Source organism: Pelobates fuscus, chromosome 10 (assembly GCF_036172605.1).
Source record: "Pelobates fuscus isolate aPelFus1 chromosome 10, aPelFus1.pri, whole genome shotgun sequence".
In the NCBI taxonomy this organism is placed as follows: Eukaryota; Metazoa; Chordata; class Amphibia; order Anura; family Pelobatidae; genus Pelobates; species Pelobates fuscus.
Genome location: NC_086326.1, coordinates 74,699,181 through 74,719,885, shown reverse-complemented (window position 1 = coordinate 74,719,885; position 20,705 = coordinate 74,699,181). Strand labels below are relative to the sequence as shown.

Here is a 20,705-nt window from a genome sequence, read left to right as displayed (position 1 = left end):
GTCTAGAGCTCAAACTTATGATGCTAGAAATTCCCGACTTAACCACTGGTAAATTGCTCAGCTTAATCCATAACACAAATTATTTGTTTAACAGTTTACGTTCCCTTACTATAAAACATGCACCATATTCAATGCCACTGTTCATACCGCAATGATAAATGTTTACGCTGTTGTGGCGTCATTGATATGCTCTTTAACCCCTTAAGGACCAAACTTCTGGAATTAAAGGGAATCATGACATGTCACACATGTCATGTGTCCTTAAGGGGTTAAACACCTTGCACAATAAAAATAAAGAATAAAAAAAAAAATAGGTGTTTGTGTTGCAAAATAGGTTAGGGTCGGGAGGATTTAGTGCTATAGTGTTTGACAGAATGAAACATTTCACAGTGATCGAGCACATGCACAACACACAATGCACCGAACACAGTCAGATAAACAACTATGAACTGGCAAGCTAGTCTCACGCTAGGAACAATGACCAAGGCTTGACAAAATGTTTTTTTTTCCTTACACTACACTCCACAAATGAAGGATTTTCTCTCCTCCAAACAGCAACAGCAACAACAACAAAAACCAGCAACTATGTTTATCAATGTATACCAGTAAAATAATCTCACACTAAAATGAATGACAAAATGACTGCCAAATTAATCTCCCACTCAAAAAATTCTCTAGTGCTCCTGGCAGTACTAGCTGCTAGATACAGCATGAATCTAAAGCTAGTCTCACACTAGAATCAATATCTCATACTCACACACAGGCACAGTAGCGGTAAACACATAGGATCACTGTTGGTCTGTATCACTCAATAGTTGTCAAGTCAAGGTGCCTAGTGTCAAAAAAACCTGCTTAATAGTATTGATGTTTTATTGGTCATCGTTTTTTTATCTCCATTGGTAACTTCAATCAATCTATGAATAACACCAACATTTAGTGGCTGTCCCCTAATTAATATTTACACCTCTTTATTGGACAGAAGATCCAGTCTACATGATTGGGTAGACCTCTTACCCATCATGGAAAACTAAGCTGCTTATTTGCTCCCACCCAAAAAAAAAAAAAAAAACAGCTGCTTCTTCATTCCATCGCCCTTTTTTTCTGGTGCCAGTAATAGCATTCTAAATCACGAATGAAAACTAGCATGTTCGGGATCGCACGAGTCAAGTCCCCTGAAATTCTAGCATGCAACGTTTCAGAAATCAGAATTTCTTTTGATCACCCTGAAATGAATCTCCAAGACATTTATCTACTTCTTCTAGTATTTAAATACATGATGTCCCAGCAAGAGAGATGAGAGCAGGAGTTCAAATACCCGCATAAAAAAAAAAATACCCTGGCGTCCCTAAGGCTATCAAAGCTTCATGGTAGTTGGAGTTCTGCAACAGTTGGAGCTCCAGCATTTGGTCATGCCTGGATCAGACGATATCTACCTTCTGATTATGATATTAATGTCCCAATAATGGCAGTGATAGGAAAGAAAAACTACCCCATACATCAGGTCCCTGTACTTGAATAAAACAATTAGAGGATGGAGAAGGTAGACAAAAATGATATCTCGACTAGAATGAGAAACTAGTGTTGGTTTACCACTAAAAAATAAGGTATTGTATTTATTCTAGCCTGGTTCTTTTATTTCTTCTAGTTCTGTTATTTAGAAACAACCCACAACATTATAACACCTCACAATACATTTGTAGAAAGTAGCCTGTTTATGTAGATATTTTTGTCTACAGTAAATGGAATCAGGCACATATTTAATATATACATATTTCAGTTCTTAGAAATATTTTTTGAAGATGCATTTTATTGCTTAAAAAAGTAACATGGTTCACGGCTATTACCTGAGTTGGGTGAACTCTAGGGCTTGTTTTAAAGGGAAACAATGGTGCCCGGAAAACAAAGTTGTTTTCCTGGCACAATAGCTCCCTACAGTGCCTCCCTCATGCCCCCCTCCACCCCTTCTGTCACTTACCTGATTTTAGCGGCAATATCCCTGGGCACTGGTTCAGGCTCCTCCTCCACCAATGTCAGGTGGCGTGTGACCTAAGGCACATGCGTGATGAGCACTAGGCCTCACATTAGGACTTACCCCATAGAAATGCATTGGATAATGCTTCCTTATGGGGTTTTGGGTTATGCTGGATTTCAGCCTCTAGAGGTGAATTATTGCAGTTATTTCAGTTTATTATTGCAAAATATACAATAAATTACCATTGCATGGTTAAGGGACCTGGCACACTGCACCCAGACCACTTCAATGAGCTGGAGTGGTCTGGGTGCCTACAGTGTCCTTTTACTTTGCTTGTTTTCCAAATTGTTTGTTTTACTCCTTAGTTAAAACACTTTTCCTTTATGCTCTCGTTGATTTCCAAATAGATATGCATTGTACCTGCAGTGCAGCTTAGGCCTAACCCTTTCTGTTCTGCTTCTCCCACAGGAGTACCACCCCTCCCTTCCCACTCCCCCTTTCCCCCCCACCCATCGCCTCCCCACACACACACACACACACACACACACACACACCACCCAGCATTTGACCAAGCATTTAGGGGTGCTGATTATATTTAACAATATACACAATTGGACACTGATTATAAATGTTGATTAAAGTGTTAGGACTACCTTATTATAGGCTAGCATATGTGTTAAAGATTTGTGTTTAAAATGTATTACGTATCACATGAGTATCTCAAAGTGTTTATGTAATCCTTTGATGCTACATTAAAAATAAATATTGGGGGTGGGTGGGGGGAGAAAGTATCCAGGTTTAGGTATTTTTGAATCTTGCCTCATGTGTAATTTTAATAGCTTTCTAATTTTTTTTTTTATTTAAATATTTTTCAAAGAAATGGGTTAAACTGTTTTTTTATCTTTACAATTTTACACACTGACACCTTTTAGGTTAACAACAGTTCTCATTTACTTTTACTCTCCAAATAGCAGGTTCTGAGTGTGTCACGATGACTAGTAAATACAGTTTCTAATTATTTTCCAAACAAAAGTTTGGAGTTTTCGCTTTTTTCCCCGTAAATATATATATACTTGAAAAACAATTCTTTACAAAAGTGTTTTTGTGTTCCACAGACAGCTCTCCGCATTAAACGTTGTAGGACAGTTGCCTTGACAGCTAGAAAATTAATCTCTAAATTTTTGTTCTTCAATAAAGCCACGTTATTAGCATTGCAGAGATATTATCATGGTCGTGACCGCCGCGGCTGAAACAATGCTTCTTTACTAGTTTATTAAAATGTTGCATTAGATGTTTATGGAGATAAAGAGCTGAGTTATAAAAGCCTTTTTGTTGTATGCAAGATAAATCTTTTTTCACAGTAGTTTCTACAGCTAAACTCCAAAAAACTCTGGAATGTGGATATTCACTGCTGAAACCAAGCTCTCCTGGTCTCCTGGCTTTTTCAGTAAGCCAGTAGGATGTTAGCAGCTGCTGCTAGATTGTTCACAGCTGCTGAATCTGTACAAAAGGGGTATAAACTCAATCTATACATTGTAATCCGAGTCCTACACTGGATAGAATTATCTGTGTCCAACGCAACTCTACATTGCCTGGGGCACAAGAAATCAGCAATTATGCCTCTTGAATGAAAAGGAAAAAAAAATAGATTACAAAATTCTAAGGTATTGTTAGTTAGCGCTCTGCAAAACACAAAACAGACAGTGAACACATTTGCGAGATTATATTCATTGAGAAAACACAGAATGAAATGCATCTATCATAGGTCGCATCACTATGGCTAACAGGTATCTAGAATGGTGCTGGTATTCAAACAAACCTACGTAATCGATTATAACTAGATGAGTTTCAAACCCGCAGGCAGGTTTATTTGCCAAATGATGACCTAACTGAAAAACAATGACTATATTTACACTGTCTCCACTCCTTCTAGTCTGTTAGTTGATATTTCACCAAGAGACTAGAGCAGGAATCTTGGCTATCTCAAGGCTGGCAAAGCCTCATGGGTGTTGGCGTTCCACACCAGTTGGACATCTAATTTTTGGCCATCCATGGCTTAGAAGACATCCACTTGCTATTACAACATATATAATGTTAGCACCATATCCACAACAGCGCATTTTAATGAGACCATTTTCCTAGGTCCCAAGGCACCTCCAGTTTGCACCTCTTTACAGATATTGTTAAAGTGGAAGTTCCTACTATAAAGGGCCTTAAGTTCCAATCTGTTTGAAAATGGTTTCACTGTTAACAATATCGAGGCACAAATTCAAAAACGTTTGTAAAATAAATAATATCACTTTGAGCATTCCTTAAAAAATATAGACATTTGGTAATGAATTTAAGGTGATTTTAATTGTGCACCTCTAATGATGTACCCCTTCATGGATTGACTCACATCTGTTCAGTTTCCTAGGACAGCAGCTCACACCATTATTGTCTTCTCTTAGGAGAATGTAGACTCTACCCCTCTTGATCTTTTTCTCGTGAACTATTGTTATATAGAAGTGAACAACTCATGAGACACTGGTGAGCAGTTTGTAAAAGTGACAGGATGTTTAGAGGTGGCTTAATTGTGGTTTGGCTCAAACACATGACCACAAGCCATTATTTCCATGCATTGTAGCACAAAGTGTACTTCTTTGTTTTCTTCACCAACAGAAGACAAGAACTTGCCATATCAGAGTGTGGTAGGTACATGCACTTATCCTTTGGCTTTATCATATGAGCAAAACCTTCCATTGGCACTGGGCGAAACACATGTACCAACTTCATTAAGGATGACAACAATAATGTTTTCTTATCTGTAGCTCCATAAAGAAACGTTTCAGACATTGGTTGTAAATTGTATTCATCATTTCAAGTACATTCAATTTTATGTTGGAAGCTCAAATATTTTCTTGTATTCTGTTGTAAAATTATTGGGAAGATTGCTAGGATCCACTTTTGTATTAAAGAAGATACAGTCAGACACGTTATGCCAATTTGCTTTCATGTTCTTTTCCCTTTATGACAATTCTAACTAACTAACCTCCTTTCATTTTTGACATTTTCTCATATACTCTTATCCCTTTATACTAGTCCCACTTTTAAATTCTGCTGTTCTTATTTTATGCCAAATACCTTTATATCATTGACGCTCACCATCCCACCGTGTCAATCCACCACAGTTATTGCAATCCCCACTTAACTTGGAGCTAGTCTCAGCTGCACCCCTAATTATTATTATTCATGTCTCTCTTGGCAATTCTCTTGGTTACACCTCTATTTTGTGCATCCTGTTTCCAACTTCTCTTAGTTCTCATTTGCCACCACCTTGGACATACTACAAAGATTAAGATACTTACAGGGTGGCAGGAGTTTTCCCCCTCCCGGGTGAAGAGCATCCAATGTCGATGTTGGGCAAACCTTTCTCGTTTTATTAAAAATGACTGGACTTTTTCCTGACAGACCTCATATTCGGGGTTGGTCCGGAAAAAGTTCAGTCATTGTTAATTTAAAGAAAACGGTTTGACCAACATCGATGTAACCTGGCAATCAAGGAGAGTACACTGGAATGCACATGCATGAACAATGATGACTAGTACTGTAGAGAGGGGGCGCTAGATGCCGTTGAATGAGCATGTGAACTGTGTGGCCGTCACATTCAAAATGACTTCGTGAGTAGAGCAACAAATCTGCGTTAAGCGTGAATATTCCTCTGTGGAAACTATTTGTATGATCCAGAAGACTTTCAGGGACGATGCAATGAGTGCATTGCAAATAAAAGTGTGACACAAACACTTCAAAGATGGTAGAGAATCTGTTTAAATCTTGCTGCTCTGTGACTTCTGGCTTTTTCCACAACAAACATCACCTTTGAAAGGGAAGAGATTTCAGATCCTTGATGAGATTTGAGATTCAGGTAAATACGACGAGGCAGCTACCAACATAGGATTTTGCAGAGTGTTTTGAACAGTGGAAGAAATACTGGGAGAACTCTGTCAGGTACCAATGTGCTTTCAAGGGGAATGAGGTATCACAGTCCTATACAATGTTTTTTGTATCCTCTTCAATAAATGTCTCTATTTTTCATATTACATGGCATACTTTCTGAACAGTTTTAGTTTGTATATTTGTGTTATAGCACGTGGGAGAAATCAACAGAATGGTGACTGTGACGGAGCTCCCATATTCTGACCAAGTACCTCCGCCAGGTTTGCTTCCTAGCTGCCACACGGAACTCTGGAGCACATTAGCCCCAGTTGCCAAAGCTTGACTGGGGTCTCTCCGCCGCTCTTCCATCCAACTAGGTTGAAGCACCCTTCCAGGCAGGTATTGTCCCAAACAGGTATCAATACTTCTGCATATTGTGATTCCAGCTCCTTTTGCTACTGCCAAGGCAGCGGTGGCTCTCAGGCCTAGCTCTTTTGCATTTGTCCTGGGCTAGCTACAGGGACCATGCAACCAGCCAACAGGTCCGAAGATTCTGTCACTGGGATCCCTGAACAAATCCACATGGAACAGAGAGTTCCAAAAGAAACGTACAATTCTTTATTTTTGAACTAGGACTAGCCTTTGTGAACTATTCCTAAACATGTGGTGACAACCATAAATATATAAACAACAAACATAATGTGAAGAACAAACAGCATAATAATTTCTCAAATCTATAAAATAATTACAATTTTCTAAAATATGTGAAGACAGAGAGGGAACTTGTCATTTTGCATCTTCTTAATTTGCATATTGTAATTATACAAATAATATTGCATTTTCCACAAACAGAGGGCAATGGAGAGCCTGAAAGAATACCCTTTTAAAATGAGGATATTTCAACCTCACAAACCTAAACCAGGGGGGATAGCTAGTTCAAATGAGGCCCTTGTACATGCTTCCCCAAAACAGAATCCCATTTCAGGCCAGGGCCTATAGTCTGTGAGGAGGAGGCTGACCTTCAGTCCTCTCCAAGTACCAAGGTAACAGAGGTGCCTACAAATTGCTGTTTTATAGTAATATAAAGTATAAACGACAGTGCAATCCAATGATGATACATATATTCTATCTGCAGTATAGCTGGGTATTGAGTCTCAAAGAGCCAATTTTTTTTGAGTCACAATTTTATTTTATGTGTTGCGTGACACTGTACATATCTCTCCCTTAAAAAAGAATATTACTTTTTAGATATTCGTGTACTTGGGTAATGCTCGTTGATGACCATTTTTGCAGACTCCCACATAGTGGTGTGTTTTGATTTTTTTCTTGTTCATTTATCATCCATCCATTGTTCTGATAAGAGTAACAGCCATTAGAGAAGCCATTTGTGAAGTGGACAGAATTGCCTGTAGGTTCCTGTTTCTTTTCACAGTTAGACAGGTGCTAAACACACCATCATTAGTGCCAGCACAGAAACAAAAGATCAGATACTGCAACACACCTTCTCCTTCCTGCTCCAAAGTGATCCCAAAGGTATAATACTACTTATTGTTACACATACAAAAGCACTATGCACCTGCATACTTGTAAATGTCCCATGCAGGATTTACAGACAAGTCAATTTGAGCAAGGTCAACCCTTTTTCCAAGTCAAACAAGTCATATTTGTTGAGATAGAATCGCTTGTAGGTCTCTTTTTCCCATTGTAGAGTATTCTGGAATAAACTGTTGCTTAATTAAGTATAACAATTATCACCGAGGAAATATTTGTCTTGCATACTCGTTTTCCTGGCACTAGAGTGCCCTGAGGGTGCCCCCACCCTCAGGGACCCCCTCCCGCCCGGCTCTGGAAAGGGGAAAGGGGTAAAAACTTACCTTTTTCCAGCGCTGGGCGGGGAGCTCTCCTCCTCCTCTCCGCCTCCGTTCCTCCCCGTCGGCTGAATGCGCACGCGCGGCAAGAGCTGCGCGCGCATTCAGCCAGTCACATAGGAAAGCATTCATAATGCTTTCCTATGGACGCTTGCGTGCTCTCACTGTGATTTTCACAGTGAGAATCACGCAAGCGCCTCTAGCGGCTGTCAGTGAGACAGCCACTAGAGAATTAGGGGGAAGGCTTAACTAATTGATAAACATAGCAGTTTCTCTGAAACTGCTATGTTTATAAAACAATTAGTTAACCCTAGCTGGACCTGGCACCCAGACCACTTCATTAAGCTGAAGTGGTCTGGGTGCCTAGAGTGGTCCTTTAACCACTACAGCAAGCTGTAGTAGTTATGGTAAAAGGCGTGCCCTGGCACCCTTATTGTAAGTTGTCAAACTATTTTAAAATGGTAAAGCTTCTTATCACAGGTTTGCTGATTACCGTTCCCCATGCCCACCACCACTACTTCAAACAGAAAACTGGAAGCTCTCTGTCTGAGCAAATCCTGGCGGTGGGTGCATGGCTTAACTCATAGGCTGAGAGGGATCAGATGACTGGCAAAGCTCAGGAGAGCTAGCAGCGCACTCCTAGGACCACACCCACCACAGAACATTGTAGCAGTTATATATTATGGTGCACATAAAGTGTTCCATTAAAAGGATATTCAAGTTTATTTAGTTAAATTTATTGAATTATCCCTGCTCTTTGTTGACATTACTGAAGAAAGATTATTCAGCAAACTGAGAGAATTGACAAAGGAATTGCACATTTACGGCCAACATGGAAAAGACAACAATATCGAGAGGTGACATTGAGTGGTGCATTAAACAAAAAACTTAAAAGGACAATCTAAGAACCATGATCATTGCATACAAAGCAGATATGGTGTCATGCTGATGGCACATTGCTCTGCTTGTCCAAAACTGGGGTGTTCAAGACACCGGTGGCCAGTCCCTTGCTCATAAGTTCCATTCAAAGTTCCAGTTCCACATTTTCAGTTTTGGACATATTTGGACCACTGACTTTTGTCATTCTCAACCCATCTCTGCTATTAAAACATAGACTAAATTGATATTGCTAATGCAGAAGTGGAACTTCTACATTAGAACACAGCAAGTGTTTTTCAAGCGGTTTTGGTCAAACTGCTTTAAAAAACACTTTAAACCAAGACCAGAGAATGACACCTGCAGTCTAGCGGAATGTAGTAGTTTTGGTGCTAGGATAAACCCTTTAAAGTAAGCATCTGTCTGCCAAACTACATTGTTAACAAACAAACAAAGTAAAATAAGGATGGCCACACTTGTCTTATTTACAGTCCAAAAGTACTCTGAAACTCTTTTTACAATAGCTCTGTGAAGAAGTGAATTCCTGAACACACATTATGTCAAAACTTGAAATGGATGGGCTGTAGCAATACAAGACCAAGTTGAATTCCACTTCTTCCAACTAACACAAAAGGCAAGGTTAAAGGGTCATGTTTATCATCAAAACCGTTTCAATGAGTATTGGAAAAATGTTGACTGTGTTTACAAATCACAATGTCATGTACATTGCCATGTTAGAACATGGAAAAAAAATGATGAATCTTGCTTTCTTTCAACAATATTGCCTTTTGATATAATGGTGTAGGAGACAGTCTCGTGGCACACAGTAGGCTCTCTTATACCAATACGATTATTGTATGAACATCACAGCATAAGTAGTCATTGTTACTGACAATGCACCCCCTTTCATCCACAGTCCACTTGTTAGTAAAATAATATTTCTAGGAACATTTACACACTAAGATTTCAGTTTGCTCGATGTTCTGCACAGTTCTCAATGCAATAGGGCTCATTTTGAAGAAGTAAAAGAAGTACTGAGCTGCATGAAACATCGAGAGGAACTTTGTTATGCTGTCGAGGTATAAAGTAGCAAACTGCCTGAAGAATATTTTAACGAAGAAAACAAAGGTGAGAGGGGTGGTTTCCCTGTACCATTACGGGCACTGAAAATGCATGATGTATTGGAAGAAAGAGTCTAACTACAGAAGTCCATTATCTAGCACGTGTACCTGCTCACTGCTCAATAGATATTAATATAATTTGTTTTGTTTTTTTAACCCCTTAAGGACCAAACTTCTGGAATAAAAGGGAATCATGACATGTCAGGCACGTCATGTGTCCTTAAGGGGTTAAACAGAGCAGCACAAGGAAAAAGGGTTATCCACATTTTTTACAAATTAGCTTTGGTTACCTTACTTGTCATTCGTGGAAGTATCTCATCTGCTAACCTATAGGTGACTATCCCCCCAGCAGATCAAGTCACAGCTCAAATGTAATAATAAAAAGAAATTGCAAGAAGGCACAAGAAGGAAGAGTAAGCATAGGGAATAATTTGAGGAGGGCATTTATCTCGAGAACGAGGAAAGGTGGGCAAAGAAAATGAAAGGGAGAGTTGAAAATGGCATAGGATTGAGCAGATGGAATGAAAAGCATAATGTCTGAAATGGGAAGTTGAAAGATTGGTGGAGTCAACAGATGGAATGAGATGGAAGTGTGAGCAGATCGAACCGAAAGTAAGTGTGGGAAACAGCATGCGAAAGAAGAGTCTGAAGATGATATGAGAAGGAAGTGTGAGGAATGGGTACTAAATGAAAGTATGGTCAGATGGCATCAGAGGAAAGTGTGGTGAAGATATAGCATACAATGGTAAGAAAAGAAAGAGAATGAAATTGGGGTTTGGAAATATGATATAAAAGGAGTATGAAAATGTGGAGTGGAGAGATGAAGTTAAAATCTGAAGAGATATAGGGGACATAAAATTAAGTAGAGACATTAAAAGGACAATAAGAATAGGAATGGAACATGCAAATATAGATGGGAAGTGTGGATATGTCATGCAAGCGGAGACAAGGACAGAAGGAGAAAAAGCATAAAATGGTAGCATTATTATAGGGAGTCAGAGAATAATAGACTGCAAAAGTAGCACAGTGACACCTCAAACAAACCTATACTCTTGCCTGTGAAACATATGCTGAATAACACAAAAATATATGTGAATAACACAAAATATAATATTTTTGAGCAGAAAATAAAGGTTTACATAAACTGAGAATGGTGTTGCCAAAGACTACAGTCAGGGGTAAGCAAACTTTCAGCAAACCAGGTGTTGTGGCCTCAGGGTCGGATTTTCCCATTAGGCAGAGTAGGCATTTTCCATTAGGTAGAGCAGGGCTGACCACTAGGGGGGACCTGTTTTCAGCAGGTATAATGTGCCTTTTGACCTTAAATAGGGGAGATAAATATCAGTAGCTTTGGGCAATGTACTCTTTAGTCTAGTCAGCCTTTTTAATATTTTAGGTATAATAGTATACTCTAGGGCTGCACCGTTCCTGTGGAACTCCCTTCACTTTTCCGTTAGATGCTAACCCAGTCTCCAATCCTTCAAAAAAACATTCAAAACTCACTTTTTCACAAAACATATCAATTAAACTGTTAATGGCTCCAGAATAAAAAAACACGCTAAGTCTTCATTGAATACTATTCTACCAATCTACTTCCCTTACCTTTTGTGTCACTTTACCCCACTCCTTCTAGTATGTAAGCTCATTGAGCAGGGCCCTCAACTCCTCTGTTTCTGTGTGTCAAACTTGTCTGGTTACAGTTACGTGTTTGTTAGTCCACCCATTGTAAAGTGCTATGGAATTTGTTGGCGCTATACATTGTGTCTACCCGGGGAGTCCCTGAGAAAGAGCCATTCCTAAAAAGTTTATACCTATCTTCCTTAGTGTAAACCACTGGGATTCCTATATCTTGTCAATAACAGAGCTGCATGAACAGCTACTGCCCAGCTAATGGCCAAGTGTCTGTGTGTGAGGCTGAACAGGAAGTGGAAAGTATCACTTCCCATCTGCCCATTAACAGGAGAGAGCAGGGCACTCTGGGGGAATGAAACATGAAACAAAGAAAATTTGGAAAATTCTGATCCTGGGTAAGAGAGAATGCGTAGGAGGAAATGAGAAAAAAAATAAGTGAGGTGCATAACTTGAAGTGTATAGCATGAGAGTAAGAGTAAAATTTAGATAAAAGATATAACAAATAAAGAAATAAGATTAAAGATTCTGTGGGTAAAGAGAGATGGCGAAGGAATACTACAAGAGAAAGGCATGTATAACTACACTAAGTAGGTATTTAACCGCTGAACTTTGAATCATAAAAAACTGAAAACCTAATTGAAAAGAATAGGTTAAAATAGCCAAACTGTTACTAAAGCTGGGTTGTAGAATTTCCCCAAATCATTTGCTTTTGCGGAAACTTTACCAACAAGATTTTAAATTACTTACATTTTTAGGTCTACAATAAACCATAAAGTAGTGTATTTGGTTTTTAATAAATATATACTAAGTGATGAATTCTGAATTGATTAAATTAAGCATTTAGGAATAAATATTATTTTGCCTGCAGTTTTAGTAATTATGTAATCAATTAAAACAGTTCACTATTGCAGATAAGCAACTCGAATTCATTACATTCTAAGCCTTGCAAACTGTAGGCTACAGTCCACAAACACCCTAAACCTACAGAATAAAGGTACAGCATTGTAACGATCATCCTTTTATAATGCCAAGTCTTTTTTTATTTGTTTACGGAATTGTACATTTTAGGCCAAAATAGGAACATTTTAAACTGAAGGTTACACTAAGGTATGTTTTATGTTCAGTAACTTTAGTCTAATACTTGTAATTGCCTTCTCAATAATCTACATTGCTTCTCTAGTAATTAATCACGATTTTGTTAATATGGGGGTAACTCACAATCAAGGACTGGCCTCCAAATAGTAGCGATTTGTGCCTTTCAGACAGTTCCATGAAAGTATTTAGAATGGAATCCAAAAATATCACAACTTTTTGTTTACAATTAACACAGTCAAATTTAGAATTTATCAACTTACTAAGAACTTAACTTCAGTTGTCATCGTTAATCATATGATTGGAGATAAATGCAAACAAACAAGATGGATTTCTCTTGGAATGATCTGACCTGCCTTTTTGACCCTTTTTAAAATAGAGCAGTAATGATAATAGGCGACATGTGTGTCATTAACTTGTAGTGTTCCAAGTCAACATTTCTATGTGTGCATGTTTCCTTAAAGTGTTACTCCAACCAAAAAACAATGTTTTCATAAAACACTGGTTAACTAAGAATAACCCTTTCTGAGGTGGTCTGCCACACCACAGCTTAAATAAATTAATGAAAGGCTAAAAGTCTAAATCCTCAATGGCTGATGACACTTCCCCTCGCCGGTCGAGGAGGCAGGTCGGGGCGAACAGACTAAGGGAAAAACATGGGAAGCAAGTGGAGGGGTGTGCTGCCATTGGCCGACTGGTGCCTTGTGTCCGGGATGGCATTAGACAGCACGGATCTTTGTTCTGGGCTGGCTACTGATGCTGACGGAGGTGAAATTACACCTCCAACAGCTAAGGGGTTCATTTCTGTATGTGCAGCTTTTCAATGTGAAATACTCTGCATATAGACTTGAGGCACCATGACCACTTCAGTGCTTGGAGTAACCCTTCAAACATGTTCACATCTGCCATTTGGGTATAGTGCACATCCATATTGCTACGTAATCTGGTTGTTCAATGCCTATTTTACTTTATTCTCTTTTATTGATTAGCAAGGAATCATGAGCATATGTTTAGTGATTTTAGCATGCCAACGTTATTATTGTGGTATTTGTTTTGTTTTGCACCAACACTTTTGTCATTTTCTCGGTATTGATTAATTGTTAGAAAAGCATTTTCTTTGGTTTGTAAAATCTTTGTTGATATTACAGTTACCTATGTATCCATTCAGGACAGACAAGGACTATGATTAGGCCAGTCACAGGCACTGACACACAGTTACATAAATGCAAGCACACAGATACTTTGGCACCTATATTCAGGCTCATATACATAAACACACATATACAGACATGTGTATGCAGAAGGTTGGGAGGTACATTCATTCCCAAAAAAGGGTGATCAGAAAATGGGCATGTCCGCCCGAATTACTTTCTGGTCAGCCTCACGCCAGGCTTCCTGCTAATCCTCTTAGGCCAGCTCACTGAGACCTTTTAGGGAGCACTGTTTTAATGCTACAAGGTCTTACTGCCATGAGCATAAAGGGAGCATGTCTAATGATGCACTTGCACTATACTTGTTGGGGACAGTTCCCTGGTGTTCCCAAAAGCAGAAACCAGGGAGCTAGGTCTGGAGGCCTGCAGATGAGTGCAGATGAGTCAGTAAAGCAAGGAGAGACTCAAGCAGATAAGTAAGGCAATCATAGGCATAAGCATTGAACATCCATTCTGGCCTCTCGCGTTACCTTACAAAGGAAGCTAAAATATTAGTTTGGCTGTGATGCAGTCAGCGGGGACTTATATGCACATCTTAACACAGTGAGTGCTTGTCATACACAGAGCATGGGGTCACTACAGGGGAGGATGACCTAGCCGCAGCCTGTATACTGGCACAGCCCAATGGGCATCTGCCCAGTATTCTGATGGACAATCCAGACACTGTTCCATAAATGAGCTGATAACTTTTCTTCAAAAGGATTGTAATTGCTTATTGTTGACAGGTTAACATAAGATATGGGGCCCAGCATCACCAAACAGAGAATGGCAAAGTGCCAATGAAAACGTATCAGAACAATGAAATTGTGATTCCATTACTGTCGTTACTGACTCAGCAGCAGACATGTCAATAATGATCAAACTATACATTGTAATTGATATTGTTATTATTATTATTATTATTACGTACAAGGGATCCTCTGAATCTAAAATATTTTAGCTAAGGTCCTAATAAGTAAGCATTGGTTCGTGGTCCAAAATGTTTGGCCTTCATACTCTGGACTAACATTTTAATATTTATAAATAAAGTTGGAGCTTTCTTTTAATAAGCTGAGTTGTCATGATGCCACTACTAGGATCACAACTTCCTCGCACTACAGCATTTATCTGCTTCTGTAGTGACTGGAACACCAATTGTCAGACAGATCATCCATAAGTAGTGAGTAACAAATATTGCTACTTTCTGATTCCTTTACCTTAATGGATTTCATTGTAATCCATCAACCAATCAAAAGGGCTCAACTGCCAATATCGTGCTTTAACAATCACTCAAACAGGCATGTTTTGTTTTTATCAAACAGAAGCCACCTCATGAGAAAGTTGTTAACTTATATAAATAATAAAATACTATTTTGATTTAAAAAAAAAAAAACTGAAATTCCAATGCAATTGAAAGATATATTACAAAGAAAGTATAACTATATGTGATTAGCAGAATAATTATTTTGACAAAGGGTGGCAAAGGTTACCAGTGACAGCTAATGAGAATAGTCATGAATCTTGCAAGACCTTGCATGGACCTTTATTTTGGACACAATTTTGCATGCACTAGAATACAGTATTTGACATGGTTGGTGATAATAGAATCCACTAGGTGCTGAAAATGTGGATAAAGTTATACTCTGCATGCAGTCTGCACTATCCTCGCTCTAGTTTCAGCCAGCCTAAAGTGGTTGTGCACCATGGGAAATATAAATCATACATACATGGTGTGCCATGAGTGGTTATCACATACATACTCAGTGATATACAGTAGATTTGGAGAGTCATTTCATTACTAATTGCAATTTTAAATTGGGTCAATCGGGTATCATCCGACTTCCCGATTTCCGAACCGCCATAATGACTAACCTATCACCTCTCGGTATACAAAAATGCACCTATCAGTGCACAGCAAAATATATACATTATATTTATATTTATCTATATATTTAGCAGTAGCCCATTTTTGCGCCCTTTTTTTTTTTTTGTTGTGCAATTCATTTTTCGAAGTCTTTTTCGGCTGCTAAAATGCTGACAAGCCAAGACACCACATACAAAATATTCTACCATCATCCCCCTCAAAATAATTTTTAGACTAAATGATTCAACAGTGGTCATTACGGGCAAATACTGATCATCAGCTCCTTTAATTCTAGAGTTGTACTAATTATCCTGGCTTGCAATGTCTCTTACAAAGCACAGATTTGGGGTTTTAATTATTAAATATTTATTTGTGGTGCGTTGAATAATTAAACATTGGAATTGGAGAAACTTTCAAAAGCTACCTTTGGCCTAAATTTTGCAATTAAGCTTTTCAGTTCATTTCAATTTACTGTTTAGTGAATAAACACATACTATTCAGAATCAGCAATCACACATTATGTGAAGATATATACCTTTCTTCAATAATATAATCACAATAAAGGCACAATCATGGTTACTATACTTGGAGATTCATGTTGGTCTGGACTGCAATTTATCCGCATAGAGCTGTTCAGGTGACAGGTGAAATGCGTTGGGCAATGGTGAACATGTTCGCTTTGACATTTGATTCTGATTAAGCCCGTGGTACCCAAAAAAAATGATAAGTAAAAAAAAAAAAAAAAAAAAAAAAAAGAAGAATTGCTAGGGGACAGTCAAGAAATGCTAATTGTATTCAGAGATCAATTGGGAAGTGAGCGAGAAAGGAGCAGAAAAACAATCTATATTTATATATTATATATTTTTAATTTACGATATATAAATATAGATTTTGTATTTTATTTTATTTTTTGTACTGTTTCTTCTGCTTTTTCCTCTACTGGTTCCATATTCTTGCTTGGCCCATTTTTGCGCCACTTTTTAGTATGTCCGGCTCATTTCTGAATATGGTTTTTGGCAAAAAAATTCTTCCAAGCCAAACCGACATATTGCCAAAATTATTTTCCCCTGAAAAATTTTCTATTTTGGGGAAATATGATTCAGACGAAGCAAACTTTTGGAGCGTGCACAAATCTAATGGTTACATAGCAATCTAGGTTGAAAAAAAGACTCAAGTCCATGGAGTTCAACCTTTAAACACATGTTCTGCTGTTGACCAAATATTACAAAACATATAGTAACTTAAAGTACTTACCCAAATGTGCTTGCAGTCAAGTATAAACAAAGTTCTGGAAACAAAGCTCTCACCAAATTAGATGACCTTGCACTGAGAATTGCCTGTTTGCCAAAGGCTGTGCCATTCTATGCCAAGGATCTCTGTTATGGCACATGACTTTGGTAGCAAACACATTGCAGAAGCCAAGCTTCTTGTAGATACAATTAATATGGATCAAATAAGATTCTGAAACTAATCCCTTGAAAAAAATGTGACATAATTGGCAAAACCAGGGGTCCTTATGGGGTTAACTATTTGTTTGACTAATTAGAGATGTCAGGCACACATAAGATATCTGTCAAACTTGTTATGTGAAACAAATTGTGCCAAATATTCTTGCTGGTACTCCAATGTTCTAGAGACTGATTGATCTCATTCATTAACATGCATGCCATCATTTTAAGGATTAATGAGTATGTACAGAGTTTGCATAACTACACGTAAAGTAAAATAAGCCTTGGTGGGAACTGTTTTGTTTGTTTTTAATAAATCCGTCTCATTAAAAAAATATATATATATATATATTATTTAACATATTAGATTAATTCTTAGAACAAACGATAGAAGCCCTTAGCTGATTATTAGAAGTCCACAGTGAGAAATAAAGAAGTCATAAAGATGCAAGCTCTGCAGTGATTGATTTGCATTTCAATGACAACATGCTATACAATAGAACTTGCAATCTTCCCCATCCCATACTGATCAGCTGGAGAGAGATCAGATCACTGGCATGCTAACTAAACCTACCAGCCTTGCAGGGATCCTTGTACTCAAAGTCATCCGTGCTGTCCTCCAGTAAGTACTCCAATCCATACTCATAGTCCAGCCCCAGGGTCAGGCGGATCACCCACAGCAGGGTCAGCGATACAGATGTCAGAGTCCACACAGTCCTCACGTTGGTCCCACAGCTCATTGCTGGAGAGAAAGAGAAGTAACTCTGAGAGTTCGAAATAGAACGTTCAGTAAACGGTGGCTTGCCAGGCAGAGGGGGGCTTCACTTTTAGTGATGGGAGGTGGCCCAGGGAGTATTTGGGATGCTGGTGCTGGCAGGAGGGCTCAGTGCAGTGCTCTGGGAATCAGGTCCAGCAGGCGGTGTATATGGGGTGCTTGATGTTGGAGGCGGTATCTACTGGGTGGGGGCGCGGTCCGGGGGGCGTTTTTAATTTTGCGGGGGTCTCACGGTGCAGAGATGGTCAGTGTGAGCCCCTGCTCTGTGTCTCTGGCTCCCCCCGGGGTGTTTTTCGCTGACCAGCTTGTCCAATGAGCTCATTCCTGAAAGCACAGCTCATTAAGCCATGGATCAGAGGGGCTGCTGGGGTCCCTAACACCTTCTGAAACTTAAAAACGCTTCTGTGTATGGACAGAACACTCTGGGTCCATGCGAAACTTAGATATTACCTTTACAAACGAGATTCTTAGGCTGCATTCTTACTGAAAAATGTGAAGATTGAAATTATTGCATTGTTGGTTACTAATGTATAATTTGCAGATCTTTACAAAGTGACTTAAAAAACTGTTAAGATAACAGGTACATGTTAAAACCTATTTAATTAATCATTTTGATTGGGAAAAAAAAACCAGAAAACTCTCTGTTGAAAAAAAGTATATAATAACTTGTAAATTAGGAGAATGTATTCAATGTCTTCAATACAAATTGTGCTATAGATATATTACACTATAATACAGTTAGGAAGCAGATACATGCTAGACACTGCAAAGAAGAAAGCTTTATGCTATTTACTTAATAATAGATATATCACATGTTGAGTTTATTTACCAGACACTAAAATTGTAGTTAATTGAAAACTGAATTTTGGCAAAATTTAGAAAACAATGCCCCAGCATGGCTATTTTAGACTGTATGTTGTCTCAGCATTTAGTGAATCAGCCCCTTTTAGAGATTAGTACCACTAACATGTTCAATATAATAATTTGTATGACTGCTTAGCATACAGTTAATGGTGTGATGTAAACATGCAGGTATCATGATATTTGCAAATGACTTGAGTCAGAGAGAAGTGAATTTGAGATTTGATTTTATTTTCTGTTGTGGTTTTTTTTTTTTACTACTTATAATTATAGTTTTCATTTTTACTTTAAATTCTGATTAATGGAAACACATTAATTCAAGCCTCCAAAATATCTGTTCTTAAAATGTTATCCATAAAAATCTATCAACACAGTATGCCAAGAACTATATACATGATTTTCTTTTACATATCCTAAAGTAAATAATAGAATGGTAAACAGCAAAAAGGTGAACATTCTCTTATAGCATAAAAGGTGGGTCAGAGGTAGAAGGTAACAGAACAAACTGAAAAAATAATGTCCAAACTCCAAAAAGCCCAGTTTCCAGCGAGACTAAAATACTGTATATAATGTATCAGAGGTGCACACATGAAACTATTACAAATAAATAAAATGTATTAACATTTAAGCTATAGTCTAAAAAAAATAAAAAAAATAACAAATAATAATCAAATTATTTTGTGCAAGATATAAGAAACCACAAGTAAATACAAATGTATTACAGCTAATTTTAAAGGACCACTATATGCACCAAGACCTCTCACGGACAGCCACTAGAGGCGCTTCCGCGATTCTCACTGTGAAAATCAAAGTGAGAAGACTCTGGACGTCCATAGGAAAGTATTCAGTAATGCTTTCCTATGGGCGGTTTGAATGCGCGGGAGGAGAGTTCCCCAGCGCCGAAGGAGCATGGCGCTGGAAAAAGGTGGGAGGGGGGGTCTGAGGTTAAGGGGATCTAATGACCCTATAGTGCCAGGAAAACAAGTTTGTTTTCCTGGCACTATAGTGGTGCTTTAACAATAAACAAACAAGCTATATCATGCATATATCTCAATCTTTACAACCAAAAGCAGTATAAACAAACACGCATATAAATAAACATAAATGGGTATTGACCACCTAAAAAAGTACTGGGTAGGCTCAGCCACCAATTTCCAATACTCCATAGTGCTTCAGCTGGTTGGGCTATTATCAAGGTAGGGTGAGAGACCAAATTGGGATATCGGGTAATATATACAGCGTTACTCATTAAAATGAGAATTTAAGGTGAATTCAAAATTTTAGATCAAAATAGCCAAACTGTGAGAAAAAAATAAATCTTTAAATAAGCTGTGCTTTCTGTTCAGTTACCGCGGCCTTACATTTTAAATACACTTCGAATTCTCACTTACGTAAATAACCCTGTTAGTATGTGACAGTTAGGGAAATAAGAGCACCGGAAGAGAGAAAGCAGACTACACGTGGAAATTACGTGGGTGAAAAGTAAAAGACGATTATCTAATGGAAATAAAAAATAAAAGTCCTGAAAATGAAACCAAAAATTAAAAACAAATGGAATACTGGTAAGTAAAATCACAAACAAAAACAGATAATAGTGGAATGTACATGGAGCACCGATGACCAGACCTGAGTACCTAGAACACAACTGAGTAGACGTATCTGTCACGCATATTGGTACACAACATTTCTATGAATGAAAAAATGGGCATTATATATCATATCATATATGACATGGAACTCTCCAATTGGTCTCCTTTTATAATGTCAGTCTTTGTGGTGCTTTTTGATTATGTGTACACACTTGTGACATCATGGTCCTGTGTAACCAATCACAAGCCAGTATAGGGTATATATACTTCCTTGTTTCCTTGCACTGCCATGGTTTCTGTTTAAGAGAGAGTGTGTTTTTGGCTATGCTTACCTGTTGTTGTTTTTTTACTTAGTCTTGCCTGACTATTCTTGTCCTCTGTTATCCTGACCTTGGCTTATTTCTTGTTTCTGTATATCTCTGTTATCCTTGACATCGGCCTGTTTACATTTATTCTGTTTCTTCTTGCAGACATTCTGACGTATGTTCTAAGTGCTAGCCTG

The 20,705-nt window shown here is 38.2% G+C and overlaps 1 protein-coding gene across 1 annotated transcript in view; it reads right to left on the bottom strand.

Moving 5' to 3' along the window:
* The window catches only part of TLL2 (tolloid like 2), a 157,745-nt gene extending 139,865 nt beyond the window's left edge, over positions 1 to 17,880 (bottom strand). The window contains exon 1 of the mRNA XM_063433561.1: positions 17,553 to 17,880. Coding sequence (XP_063289631.1) covers positions 17,553 to 17,718 — 166 coding nt within the window. The 5' untranslated portion in view covers positions 17,719 to 17,880. The remainder of the gene's footprint in view (positions 1 to 17,552) is intronic.
* Between the last annotated feature and the right edge of the window lie 2,825 nt (positions 17,881 to 20,705).